This window comes from Poecilia mexicana, unplaced genomic scaffold (assembly GCF_051168715.1).
Source record: "Poecilia mexicana isolate PSO_F unplaced genomic scaffold, ASM5116871v1 scaffold_7, whole genome shotgun sequence".
Lineage (NCBI taxonomy): Eukaryota > Metazoa > Chordata > Actinopteri > Cyprinodontiformes > Poeciliidae > Poecilia > Poecilia mexicana.
This window is the reverse complement of record NW_028263376.1, coordinates 29116360-29131171: the sequence shown is the minus strand read 5'-3', so window position 1 is coordinate 29131171 and position 14812 is coordinate 29116360. Positions and strand designations below refer to the sequence as shown.

The window sequence follows — 14812 nt, the reverse complement described above, 5'->3', positions numbered from 1 at the left end:
TGCTCTTTTGCTTTTTATTACATGCTTTTAGATGATTGTCATTTGTATGATTGTCATTTCTGTCTGGTTTTCCCGTTTTGTCACACTTAGATATTTCAGATCATCAAAACAATTATCAGATAAAGGTAACCTAACTATGAACACAATTTTAAAAGGTCGTCATTTATGACAGAAAAAGTAACCCATATCACCTTGGTGTTTGGTAAAAGAAAAAGCCCAATAAACTTAATAACTTAGTTGTGCAACAACTGCCATCAAGTATTTGACAGAACTGAAAGTGAGTGTTTTACATCGCTGTTGAGAAAGTTTAAGATTCTTCTGCGTAACCTGGGTGCGCTTCAGCTGAAGGTCGCAAACTTACTGCTAGTAAGGCTCTGAATTCGTGGCTCCATCAGGTTGTGATGATTCATGACAAGCAGACTTAAATCCCCACCATCCTGTTTGGCTGTAGTTATGATCATATTTTGTAAGGATGAAGGGAGAGGGACAGACTCCAAAGAATTTCACTTCAGTCCACAGATTAATTTCCCAAAAGTTATCAAGAGGTTTGTTGTTCCCCCTAACCCCCCCCCCCCGCCCTGCAACTGGTGTGATTTGCTGGCTTTCCTTTGATAAAAAAGGCTCAACTCTTTTTGTATTTGAGTACACGTAAAGGCATTCTGTCAACAGTTTCTAGAAACAGGAATTCTAACCACAAATTTCAAATAACCAACATCTTAAAATGTTTTCAATCTCTTCATTCAGAACAGTTATTTCTATTTTGAAATTTCCTAAAGAGAGAGGAAAAGAGAAACATCTTAACAAAAGAAGGGCGTCTCGGGGAAATACATGTTTTCCATTTCTTCAAGATGTTTTCGCAGTTTGATTCCTGAAGTAGCATTGAGGGAGTGATGTTTTCCATCACAAATAAATCATAGACTATATAATACCATTCACTTTTATTTATAATTTCATATTTAAGCCATTTCTTTTTAATTGCTTTTCTTTCATTTCCAAATACAGTTGCTATTGTTGTAGAAATCTACTGCCAGATGGTAATTATTTTTGGACAAGCTCCAAACAAATGTTACCGATTGGCTTCCTGTGAACAACACAACCGTCCAGCAGCTGGACAGATCCCATTTGGCGGCTTCGCTGAATCAGGGTAATATAATACTTAATGAAACATTTCCACCATATTACTCTCCACAAGTTTGAACACAATATTCTCCACTAATATCCATTGTTTCTTCCAGGTCTCTCCTGAAAGGCGGGTGTTGGATTCCCTGTCCCATTTTTTCGTTTCATGTAAGTGGTTTTCACTACTTTCAATCTCAGGAAGCCTTCGATGGAGTCTCGAGGTCACCTACGTTTGGATTCTGTCTTGTGAGCACTAATTAATACTTTTAATAGATTGTTCTCAAATGCCTTTTGACTTTGTGACGCCTGGTTATAGAAGTCAAGCCGTCCGCTATAATTACTATCCACGTGCATAAAATCCAGATCAGTGTCTTTACTTCCTCTGTCACAGCGTAACCTTTTCCAGATTGGTATCACTTTGTCGCTTCGTTCCTCGTTCATTCTTGAATTTTTCTTGGATCCTAGCATAACGCGTAGCTTAATGAGATCTCGTGTCACACTTTTAGTTTCTAGTTAAGCGATCTCTCGGTAGTTCATGTCAGACAGTAATCGGATCTGGGTGAGGCGACTGAAACTGATCCAGAAAAAGGTTGAACACAGTTTATTCGTGATGTAAGAAAGGTTTCACAAAGGGAAATGTTACTGTGGATCATTTTTGTTTTCTTAATAAGAAATTAAGCATTTAAAAACTGATTTTTGTATTTATTCTGGTTTTTTTTTCTTTCCCTAATACTAACATTTATTTAATGACCTTAAACATTTAAGCATCGCCAAAAAAAAAAAGAAAAAAAGGCATCTTTTTTCACAGAACTGCATGTACAATATATTAACAAACCACATACAATAACCAATGATAACTGCATGAATAATTTTATTTGTTAGCTGCTCGTCTGTTCTCTGTATCCGCACGTGACTGGACGGTGGGGCTAAACACAGACGGAGATCTTAAGAGAAGAACAGAAGAGGCAGGGCAGGAGTGTTGGCTAATCAGAACCAGGTTGTGGTTCGGTCTGCAGACTCTCCACCTGCTGCAGCAGCTCCTGGATGGGTTCTGTCAGTTTATGTTTTGGTATCTGCAGGCTGGCCTGCAGGGCCGTGCTGCCAAAATCCTGAGCCTGGCACGGAAACAAACACAAGCCCAGCAGCTGTCAGAGTCTCTCGGGAGAGCAAAGCTGACTTACATAATGATGTCACTGAAAATGGACGGCACATCCAGCCTCATTTAACCCACTTTATATACCCTAATGACAGCCTGATATGCCTGGTTCTTTTATACCTGTAATCAAGTTGATGTTACTGATTATAAGATTATGTATGAATTATGAAATACACAAGGATCCCCGCACTATCTGTAGCATGAACTGCAGGAGGAAGTGGGTCACACAACAAGAGAACGTTCATGAGCACAAAAGGCATTTTCAGAAATATTAGAGTAAGGTTATTGTTTTTCGAGAGCCAAGTCACTGTCACGACCTTAATCCGACAGGAATGTAGCAGAACATTCCAGAGTTCAGTTGGTGGTGGGCGGAGGCCTGGCGGTGCCACCTAAAATGTTTCTTTTTTTACTCAAAAACAGCCAGTGTTGCATCGGAAGTATATTTTGTTTGTTTAAAATGTTGAAGGTGATATTAATAAGGCAGAGTAGATGGTGGCTTGCAAAAATATTCATAGCCCTTAGTGGTGTCCAAAAGGTGAAATATTGTAGTAAAACAAAGTTGGATTTGTGTAGAAAAGAACAAATTGTTCTAGAACATTCCTTTGCAGAAGTAAAGCAAAGATAGTCTGCCACAATCAAAATTAAGAAATATATTAAAAAAATTAATACTTCATCCCTTTTGTTAAATGTTTTGAGAAAGAAAAACATAATTTTATTTTATTTTTTTCATATCTTTCTTCATATCTGTTGCGCTGTGGGGATGCATGTCTTCAGCATAGATAAGGGACTACGACAGATTTGAGATTGATCAACGTCACGGTTATGTGCTGCTTTGTTCTAGTCTATAATGTGCAATCCTAAGAAAACACAATTAGGTTTGCAGGAGTAAATTGACAAATGAATGTATAGGTAATGAAAATATTCAGTCAGCAGAATCGTGTATAAAAGCATGGTATAAATTCAGAATGACATTTTCTTTTTTTGAGGAAGATATAATCTCCATAGTTAACCAAATTTTACCTTTGTGTGGTAAAAAGAGAAAAAGTACAATTTTAATAAAAAAAAATGAGAGCCTGGTCTCTTATCTCTCTAACAACTGGCTGCTGGTTGGGGCGGTTCTTCTTCAGTAAAGCATGCATTTCTGCGTGTTCTGTAAGATTTCCTCTAACATTTAACCTCACTCTGTGGTCAAGACCTGCTTAATTATAAATACTATGAATAGGTACGTCGCGGCTAGGTTTTTTTTTTTTTTTTTTTAGGTCGACACTCAAAAATCATCAAATCATCTGTAATCTTTTTTTAGGTGAGACAGTGCGCAAAGTCTGCAGGCCAAATCCGGGGTCAGACTGTCGCGACACTACCACTCCCAACGGTGTGCGACTTGTGTTTACGGCGTCACCAATTAGCGGTAATCCAATCTTCAGACAATGCTGGGAAGATCTGAGAAACTGTGTCACAGAGTCGTACCTAACTCCATCAGGTGATTTTACCTTGTGAAGGTCTCCGTTGATGAACCACAACATGGCGAGGTTGTGGGCAATGAGTGCAATGAGAGCGGCGTCTCTTCTGGACTGTTTTTGTTCGAACTCCAAAATGACTCTCAGCATTTCCTCCATTTCGACTCGCTGGGCCTTTTCTAGTTCAGAGTCATGGAATGGAAGACGTTTAATACTTAATACTTTAGTAACAAGTGGTCTGTTATAAGAGTCCTGAATACCCTTAGTGTTCTGGTAACGGTGTGTGTGTGTGTGTGTGTGTGTGTGTGTGTGTGTGTGTGTGTGTGTGTGTTAACTGTAGTTTTTCTAAGCATTTTTTTCTTACCTGCTTTTGTCAATAAACATTCCATGAAGCCTGGGAATTTGCTTAACAGGCTTTATGTTATAAGTAGGGCAGCAGCTGTGACAGAGTCAAGCAGTACGGATGCTGCTCAGCCAGAGTTGTGTCTGCAGTGATCTCTAGTCACCTCTAAGCACGCTAGTGTAAATCTGGGGTTTAGCGTTTGGATTGCACAGCAAGACAGATCAGCTAAATATAGCGCTGTTGACCTTATTTTTTTATTTTTTTTCAGTTCGTCTTAGTCTCATTCATTAGTTCACTCGTATGTTAGTGGAGCTCCTGGCTGGAGTTTGGAGCGTGACGCAGATGAACAGACGGTGACATTTTCTGTGTTTCACTGCAGAGCGCTGTCGCTAAGTAAGCGAACGGGATGTTTTGTCATTAAGTGCTAGATGTTTGTTTTCCATAGCTGAGGAAACCATACGCACCATAAAAGGAAACAGATGAGTCGGCATGTTGCTGGTGGGTCTCTAGCAGGCTGTTTAGATGTTTGTGCCACCTTTCTGCCACCTACAAAAACAAACAAAGCATTTCTAGATTAAACATGAACCATGTAAAGAAAAAGTAAATGAAATCAAGAAATATTTTTGAACTGATGCATGCAGCATGGCTTTGTTTACTGTGGCTTATGTGGATAAACTTAGGAATGACGTGTGTGGTGGCTTTTGAGGCACTGTAGAGTACAGTAGTTGTCACTGGGTTTTGCTTTACAATCTTTGTAAGGCTGCTTGTGCACCTATTTTTTCTTCTACTCAATTTTCCTTTAAAACGGTTAGGCACAACATTCAGTGAACAGTCAGCTTACTTTTTGTGGTTTAGCCTCCTTTTGGGGGGGGTGTCAGTGACTGTCTTAAAAAACTTACAAGCCGTCAGCCTTTGTGTTGGCTAGAACTTAAGGTTTCTGTCATTTAAAAAAATCATTTTTATTGGTTTTATATATTATTCAAATATTATCAGACATTAGATTTTTGGTTTTCATTGACTATTAGTCATGATTGTAAAAAAAATATCAGAAATAAACACTTGATACTGGACTGAAATACACTTACATACAAGTTCCTCTTTCTAACTGAACAATGGAAATCAATTTACTTTCCCAAAATGTTCCAATGTATCCAGGTGTACTTGCAATTCCCTGCCTCTGAAACTTCCTAGACCACTTATATGATCTAAACTGACATTATTTATTTGAGTTTTCCAAGCCCTGTGTTTGTTTTGTTGAATTTTTGTTTTTCCAATTAATTAAGAAACAACGAAAGAAATGCCGGAGTATGAAGGCTTTATACTTTGCCTTTATAGCCAGATTATAAAGGAAAAAGAAAACAAACAAACAAACAAAATAAGTACATGGGCAAACCTCAGAGTACAGAGAGTGAACAATGGCCGTCCTGCCCTGTCTGGCAAACACATCAGCGATTAGAAAGTATCCCTTTGTGGTGGCAGAGCTGTCTAAACCATACTCCTCACAGGCAAAGTAAATCTGAAAATAAAAACATATGCACCCATATTAGTTCTTGGAAAACAGTGTTTAGTGATATTGTAAGCCTTGTTATTTTGATTACTTTTATTCTTTTGCTACTATTTATGTTTTTTCTTAGCTACCAGGGGGTCAATGCAGACTTTAAGCAGCGACACCATTTGCAGGTATTCTATGAACTTAAACTAAGTTCTACAAGGAAAAGTAATGCTGCTAATCATAGATTGGTCCAAATTACTTAAGAGGAACAAACAAATGTACAAGGACCTGATGTCTATTGAAATTACTTAGAAGCAGATTAAACGTGGTTATGTATAAGGGATAACTTAATCATTTCATCTGTAACAGTAAAAAAAATAAATAAATAAATAAATAAAACCCAAACATCATTTGAAAAGTGATGCAGGGCGATTTCCAGGTTTCCAACTGATGTGTGGTAGTGGCCCAGGCTCCTATGCAGCTGCTGTTGGACTGAAGCGCCCAATTCTGGATTCTTCAGCACAGCCCACTCAGCCTGGGACAGGAGCTCTGCCACAACAGCTAAGTTGCCCAGGCCTGGAAATCAACAAGCAAGGACACAAATGGACACATCTATGCATATAAAATGATCAGAAAGAAAAAAGAAACTGTGTAATTTGAGCCGAAGAATCATTTTTGTGCTCATCTCTTACCCATGTTGGCCTCCGCCAACAGTATATAGGCCGGGACGAGCTGGATGGTATTGGGACCGTATAGGTCAATGGAGGTTTGCAGGCAGCAGTGGGCAGCAGGAAGTGCCTCTTCGTGTTTACCCTCCGACAGCTTGCTCTGAGCCACCAACTTGCAAATCTTGATCAGATGAGTCTGAGCAAGAAGGCACACCCATAGTTACCTTCGCTCCATGGCAACTCTTCAGACTCTCAAGAACTGATTGCATAACAGTTCACAGAAACAAACCAATGTTATCTCACACCACATCCCATTTCTCTGAAGTATCATTTTGCAGGAATGAAGTGAACTAGACTCAGCTGGTTCTGAAGATACTCAGTATCCACACCGTTAAACATGACAGCAGCAGTGAGACTTGCCGAAGGAAATGATCTTTTATACTACTGCTGCTGTTTCTTTTCTTTTTTTCTTTTTTTTTTTTTTTTTTGAGATAACGCGGTGTAGTTTGGATTATAGAAATTTGGAACGGTGGGTCATTTCCTTTTGATAGACATAACAAAAGGAGAGAAATGATTGTTGTTGCTTTGCTGTAATACCCAAAACAAAGCCAGAAATTCAGTTTGAATATGTTTTCATGTTATGTTCTGTGTTTTCTGTGTAGTTATATTTGAGGTTTTCTGTGTTTAGTCCTGTTCCTGTCCTGTCTTCCCTGTTGATTGCTTTCCAGGTGTGTCTAGTTACCTGATTCTCTCTCACCTCACTAATACCACAAACCATGACATTTCATATACATTCCCCAGTTGGTTTACCTTTCTTAACTGGTTTCTCTTGCGGACGGCCGGATCGTAGATATCTTTCATGGAACGTATGGAAACAAGCATCTGACAGATTCTTTCATGGACTCCCACCCAGTCAGCCTGCTGGTGATCTGCATTACTGAGGAAATTTAAATGCATATTTGTTATCCAAGAGACATTTTTCTCTCTGTCCCAACACCTTAAGTTCCAAGAAGTTGAACTGACTTTGTAACCTCCAAGAAATCCTCCCCTGTTGTGCTAATGAATCATGATTCACTGCGAGTTACATTGTAGGCCGGTACAACATTGTGAAATACCAGGGAGATAAAATGTTGTTAAAAGCTGCAGTCTTTTGAATTCTGGAAACATTCTAAGACGCCATCTGAGTTTGTGGAGGGAACATTAAAGTGAAAGCTATAATAACTGGCCTGTAATTTGGTTCCACTGGTTCCCTTCGTCTGCACACTCTTGTGGAAACTGACTGAACTTTCCGTGCATATTTCTTACTGCAGAGAATGTTTGCTCCCTCTATATTGCATTTGTCTTTATAAGCAGGCAGAAATCTGGCCATGCCACATCACCACTAAGACGACACAAACAGAAGTCTGAAAGTCTGCACAGCTGAAGGGGAGAAAAATGTAACGTCCTGTTTGGCCATTTCGGTCAAATACAGTGTTATGGCACTAAAGTTAGGTATGCAACTAAAGTGATTTGCAAAACGACGTGGACCCTTTGAAAATGTTCACTTTCGTTATCACACGACCGCCAACGTCAACGGATTTGATTTGGATTTTATACATACACAAAGTGGTGTATTATTATTATTATTATTAAGTCACAGGAAAAGTTTAGCCTGACTGGACAGAATATCTGCAAACAGCAAGCTTTGAATAGCATTTTCTCAATGGGATTTAGGTAAGGACTTTGACTTAGCCAGTTTAATATAAACCATTTCACAGCAGCTCAAGTTTTTGTCTTGCTAAAAGATACGGCAGGTTTATTTATATCACCTTTTGAACACAACGCAATAAAACCAAAGCAAAACATTAAAATAATGTCGTTAACCTTTAAAAAAAAGAAGAAATATTAAAATGCTTATTTAAAGTTCAAACTCCTGCTTCTGAGACTCATTAGTGATTGGGCAAACAGTTCATTGGTGGGGTTCTTTGGTCAAAACCCTTAGTGACCAATAATGTTTTAGCCTGGGGTTAATTAGGATTGGGCTGAATTTAGCTCCATCATCATTCTATCAGCTTCCTTGTCGAGAATAGTATCCTGCAACATAAGCTGCCTCCATGATATTTGACCATTGGGACTGCATGTTAAGGCTGAATCCACATGTGAATGAATTGTGAGGCTAATTCATTCACAATATTCTCCTTACTTTGTAATTTAGGTAGATGGCCATGTCTTGGTAGGTATGCAGTTCTTACAGTTTGCATAGTTCTCCACAACTTTATCTATGAAATGTCTGCTGTGTTCCTTTGTCTTCATGATGCAGCTTGTTCACTGATGTTCTCAACCAAATCTCTAAGGCCTTCCCAGAACAGCTGCATTTATGCACAGATGAATTCTTGTTCACAAATTCAGTTACTTCAGAAGGTAACTGGTTTTTCTTTACCTCCTTTTTCAGATTTTTCTGATGACCACATCTCATTCTCCTTCAGTTAGCAATTATGCATTACTTTCTCTTAAAGAGACAAATAAAAATACGTAGAATACTGTGCTTGTTACAGACGGAAATGTGGTAATATACAAGAGGAATGAATAGTTTTACAAATTAATATTGACCATTAAACAGGAAAATGTTAATAGTCTGACAAACATCTTTATATTGTAATCTAATGCATTAGCACCAGTCCTATCAGTACTTTTCTGTTTTGAATTCCTTGTTATGGTCATTTGAATTTAACCAAAAATGTTTCTTTATTCTCTCTCTTGCTTTTTCAGTACAAAGGCTTAACGGAAAGTATGCACAGTAAGTGACTGTAAGCTCCATGAGACTGGCTTTAGTGGCTCATCCCTTCCCATAAATCCCCACAGGGAGGGCCACCACATGCTACCCGTTCACTGTTTTGCCACTGAGGGTTTTAGCCAATACCATCTTGTGCTCTGTAACTGAGCAGAAAATCGAAATAAGGGTTTACAGAGATATAAAAAAAAAAACTTCTCAAAGCGCACTGTTTTCTGGCATTAAAATGAGGGTGAACGAAACTATTATTGCACTAATGTAGCTTCCAGCTGTTTCTCTCCTTCATAGCAGCAGCCACATCAACACACGTGATACTTTTCTGTAGCAATGCATAGCGTACACTGCCACCTAGCGTTAACATGGTGTATCCCCCCCTCACCTGCCAAATTAATGAAACATACTGCAGCATTTATAAACTGCTCCCATAAACCACGGGCTATATATGCAGTGTTAGAACACGTATAATGTTAAGACAAGACATCCAACAAAGTGAGCTTACCAGTAGAAAGTAACCTGACACTTAGCGCACTGTAAGTACGCTTCCCTTTGACAAAGTTCACAATACTTTTCATTTCCTTTGGCGAAGGCAAGTGGCATTATTTCGGTGGCAACCGCCGAAGTTCCAGGTTCATCGGGCTCCATTTTTACCAGAAAACTTCTTCACTGCAGGTTTATTTCAGCGTTTGCGCAGGTTTATTTCAGCACCGTGCGCCTCAGTTTGCGGTTGCTATGGAAACAACTTTAGCCGTCTCGAAAAGCTAGCATTCCTTTTTTTAAAAAAAAGAGATAAACGAAATCTTAAAATTAAGGTAAGGTACCTTTTTTACAGCATGAACTGTGAAAAGGTATAGGCCTCACTGAACATCAGTTATCTATTTTTTGTTTTTTGTTTTATTTTATAGTATTTGTTGTAACACTTCAGTGTTTTAAACCGTTGAATATATTTTAATATCAGGCAATAATAAACCAAATGCATGTATACCTAAATTTATGTAAAAAAATATATATAATTATCTGGTCTTCTGAATCAAAATTTCTTTGGTTCAGCTTTACTAGCTATAACCAGGCATTATTACATTGTTCTTGTAGTCCAAAGAATTCATATAGAGCCTGTCTAATAACATGAAAAAGGCTACAGGATTTCAAAAGCAACAAATCACGTCTCTGTACTCAAAGAAATGGCTACAGAGGGTTGCAAAGTCTTTTTTTCCCCCCTCTATAATATTCACTATATTTTTTCACAAGTAATAAAAACATGGAATGGGGGATAACCCTTCAAGGAGTGGCTGGCCTATTAAAATTTTCCAAGAGAGCATCATTCTTACCTATTTCTCAACAAAAGACACTGACTAACATTTAAAGTCAAGAGTTAACAGTAAGAATGGGCAAAAATAGCTGTCATGGCAGAAAACACCACTGTCCAAAACCAACACAAAGACCCATCTCACATTTCCCAAAGCAAACTTGACAAGACTTTTTATAAACTATGTGGACTGACTAGGCAAATTGTAATATATTGGAAGTTGTATGTCCCGTTCCACCTCTTTTAAAATTAACACAGTATTTTAGAACGAGAGGATTATTTTATAGTATGTCAGTGGTAGTTTTATAGTCTGGTGCTGTTTTACTTTATCAAGACGTAAATGGTGAGCTGTAATTGATGGAATCATAAATTCTGCTCTGTACCTAAAGGACAATGTTCAGCCATCAATTCATGACCTTAAGGCAGGGGTCCCCAAACTACGGCCCGCGGGCCGGATCCGGCCCGCCACGTCATTTGGTCCGGCCCCCTGAACAATGCCGGATCCGGCCCGCCTGCTCATACCAGAGAGCATTCAGTGTTTTTTTTCATATATTGTATTTTCCGGTTTATATGTGGATTTTTCTTCAACCACCAGGGGGCTTTTGAGCAAATGTGAAACTTACTTTCCCTCAATGGAATATATACTCGTCAGTCACCGTTTCACTCACGGTTTTTTCCATTTGCATTCTGGGTAAAAATCTATCCAAAAGCGCGAATGTGTCGTCGTCTCCCCCCCCCCCCCCCCCCCCCCCCGCTCGACAGTTTCGAATACAGAACAACCCCCCCCCCCCCCCCCCCCGTCGACAAGAATTTCTTTGTTTTTTTTTTACTGCAAAAACTAAGACCGGCCCCCGACCACAGAAAGGAACAGCTATGTGGCCCTCGCAGGAAAAAGTTTGGGGACCCCTGCCTTAAGGCTTAAGCCAACTCAGTCTTTCGTAAAACAGGATGACAATGATTAATGCAACCTGTAAATCCATCTCTGAATAGCTTAAAAAGATGAATATGAATGTATTATCTGGTTTTAAATCTGATTGAGTTACTGTAGCATAACCCTAAAATCCTAAAAATGGTTTCACCTTTCCACTATACTGTTACACTCTTTGTTTAAACCAAACCCACCTGGAATGTGTGTTGCCAGAAAGCTCCACCTTATTCTTGTTTTAGTAAAGTACACAGTTCCACTTAGAGTCCCCAGAGAAAAGGCTTTTCTGGCACAACACCCAAACAACCGCTTGGCTAGACAGATAGCATTTAATGGTTGTTATGGAGACTTAGTGACCCTAAGATGTCACTGTTTCCTGCAGTCCGCTAACAGTAAACTCTGGATTTTTTGTATCATTCTGCTGATCGTGGGTGGTGACAAAGGTTATTATGGACTTCAGTCAGTCATTTTGCGATATTTATTAGAAGGTGCTATGAAATACATACAAGGTTTGAGGAAAAAATGTTACACAAAAACATATAATGTTCTATTAAATCAAATGAGACTTACTAATCTAGAACTCACTGATTAGAATAGATGGCTCTATCATGTATATATGTATATATATATGTATATATCTATATATATATATATATATATATATATATATATATATATATATATATATATATATATATATATATATATATATATATATATATATATATATATATATATATATAAATATAAACAGATAAACCTATCACATTAGCTAAGGGTATGTTACACATTTTGCTTTTTCAAAAGTAGCATTCCCGAAATTCAGTCACTTTTATGAACCTTAAAGCTGCTGACTTAGATTTTCTTCATCTGATCATTCTTTCTTACGCAGGTGGATATACATAATCCCACTACACAACAACAAAGGGACACACACCCACGCCAAGATAAAGCAGTAGCCAAAGTTCCCTGAAGTCAGATTTTTTGAGTCCAGCAGGATTTCCGTATTGTGAAGAGTGTAGATTAGTGCAGCAGAAAAGACTGTCAGACCTTGAAACAAACGAACAGACAGACAAAACAATTTTTAGGAACAAAAGCTTATACAAGGAGGTTCCTTAAAACACAAAAAAACACATGAGGTGCATAAATTAACACCTAGCAGAAGTCCACAAATTTTGTGCCGATCTGCTCTACCATTACTAAACTCGTCTTCAATAGTAGTTGTACAAAATTCCATATTTATAATGTTTTACAAAGGGGCCTTAATTGGTTTGTTAAACTTTATCTGGAATAAGATGCAATTTCACATGTGTCCCAGATCATCTAAGGTTTACCTGCAAAGACTTGACACAGTCCTGTGAAGTAGAAGAGTCCGCCCTTCGACATAGTGAACAGCTGGCCTAAGAACACCAAGAAGGAGACTGAGGAAAAGACGACTGAGATGACCATGAGGACCTGTACAGCCTGAAGCCATTCTAAAGAGGAAGAAAAAATATATATTTTAAACGGTAATGACTCTCTGGTTTTTACCTCTTAAATGTTTTGAATCAGATAAAATCCTTTTTTAAAGGCCTACCTGTTTCTTTGATGGTTGCACACAGCTGAGTTCCCGTGGAGTTGTCCAACTTACAGTTGTACCAAAGGTCTGATGTTTCTGTGGAATCCCACACCCACCAGGACTTTTAAATAAAATAAAACACAATGCATATGGTTAGATATGTCCTTAAAAAATAATGTTCTCATAAACATGAGTATTACCTTTTCCATGGTTGCAATGAATAGCATTGCTAGTGTGACGAGATGCAGCGTGGTAACAAAAATGAGCAAGCAGGCCATCTTTAAAACCCTGTCTGAAAGAGAAGGAATCCATATTATTATTATTTTGGATAAGGAACCCCAGTCAAACTCACAATAAGACTGTAAAGAGTTGTAAATACATATGTATATTTACATATATTTACCCTCTTACAGGCATTTCCAATTTTCATTTGTACTTTTTTTTTTTTAAACAAATGATCAAACTAATTTCAATGTCAGGAAAAGGTACCGTGCATAACACTAAATGCAGCTTTCAAATTATAATGGAGGAAATAAAAGGAAGCTAGCCTCGTGACAAAAATAATTAGCTCATAAGCTCATAACCTGGGCATAACAACTGCCATTCACTGGTCCATCCTTTTCTATAGAATGATCTCAATCCAGCCACCGTGGTGGATTTTGGTGCATGAATGACCTGTTTAAGGTCATGCAACAGAATCTCATTCAGATTTAAATCCAAACTTTGACTATTTCGCAATAACCACCTTCGTTTGTGTAAGCCATTCAAAGGCACTCAAAAGGCATTTGAAAACTGTCTTTTCTATTTATTCTGGTTATCTTTGTCTTCTACTAAAATGTTTTGATATTCTAAGTGTGACAAAAGAGCAAAGACAGAACTAATGTTTGACTGGGTAAACTCATCTTCACAGCACTGTATACAGTAGGAATTAAAACAGAAGAAAAAAAAAAACAAATTTTCCCTGACAAATTTAACTCTGACATTTTATACATGCTATTACAGCCAATATTTAGGCTGTAATAGCTGCAGTGGTGGTTGTTTTAACTTCTGATACAACAAAGAGACAAACAGTCAGACAAAAGGAAACAGAACAGAACACAAAGTAAAACAAGAACCTGATGAAATTGTCTGTGAAGATCTTTATCTGTAGGTGCGGCCTGTTTGTGTGGGCGGTGGAGACAAAATTACTGTAAAATGATGTTGTTATGTCAGATCCCATCAATCATACAAAAATGACAGCTGAGACTGTTGTCTTTTAGTCAGGAATTGATTATGGATTTGCTTGTGGAATTAAAAAAAAAAATTAATAAGAAGGACAGTACATAAAACGCTTGAGTAGGTTGCTAATAGAAGGGGCAAAAAGTATATCATTTTTAAATAATAAGCTAAGAGTCAATAACAAATGCTTCAGTTTTGTCTTTAAGCTTAATCATGTTAGAAAGCAGCGCTTAGATATATTAAGTGGCAAAATCTGAAAAGTTAGGAAACTATCTTCCTACCCTGGATATTGCTCGTTCTCCTCAATCAGATCTCAACAACTCGGGAGCAGCTCCTGTACTTAGCGACCTTGTGCCCGCTTTGGTGGTCAACACTCTCTTCCAGCTCTGCCACACCCCTTTTATTTATTTACTTTTTGCAGGCTCTCCACTCCAAATTTTCCAAGGAGAACGCCCATTTCCTCTGTGGAGAACAGAGCTCCCTTCTGCTCTGCCCCGGCATCGGTCAGTGCATCATCATCCAAAAAGCTCTCAAATGAGACCCACCCATCAGCAGTGGAGGCATGCGAAACCACATGAAACTATCGTCTCTCTGTAAACAGTCTTCTAGAAGTACACTCCTACATAGTGAGTGTTTCACATTTCTTATTCCATTCATCACATGTAACATATGGCTGTGACATTGCTCACATTTTTGCATTCCTCACAGTAATTAAGCCTCCCAAATTACTGGTAATTCCCGGAACAGGATAAAGAAGCTAAAAGCAATATTGATGTGCTTAGAAGTTCCTTGTTGTGGTTTGT

General features: G+C 38.3%; 2 protein-coding genes across 3 annotated transcripts; both read right to left on the bottom strand.

Moving 5' to 3' along the window:
• Positions 1-923: 923 nt before the first annotated feature.
• On the bottom strand, positions 924-9731 carry zmynd12 (zinc finger, MYND-type containing 12). The gene is made up of 8 exons (XM_014973124.2): positions 9505-9731; positions 7046-7172; positions 6260-6431; positions 5974-6143; positions 5469-5591; positions 4540-4621; positions 3766-3911; positions 924-2234 (listed from the first exon to the last, which is right to left on the bottom strand). Exons 1-8 carry the CDS (start codon positions 9645-9647, stop codon positions 2103-2105), a joined length of 1095 nt encoding a protein of 364 aa, XP_014828610.1. The 5' UTR covers positions 9648-9731; the 3' UTR covers positions 924-2102.
• Positions 9732-11948: 2217 nt separating this feature from the next.
• Positions 11949-14442, bottom strand: emp3b (epithelial membrane protein 3b (MAM blood group)). 2 transcript variants are annotated; one of them, XM_088007580.1, is made up of 5 exons: positions 14291-14442; positions 12992-13079; positions 12810-12912; positions 12568-12708; positions 11949-12283 (listed from the first exon to the last, which is right to left on the bottom strand). In XM_088007580.1, the coding sequence occupies exons 2-5, from the start codon at positions 13067-13069 to the stop codon at positions 12108-12110; spliced, it is 498 nt and encodes a 165-aa protein (XP_087863706.1). In that variant the 5' UTR covers positions 13070-13079; positions 14291-14442; the 3' UTR covers positions 11949-12107. The 2 variants fall into 2 exon arrangements, with proteins under 2 accessions (XP_087863706.1, XP_014828620.1); XM_014973134.2 differs by having other exon boundaries at positions 12992-13083; positions 14291-14422.
• Between the last annotated feature and the right edge of the window lie 370 nt (positions 14443-14812).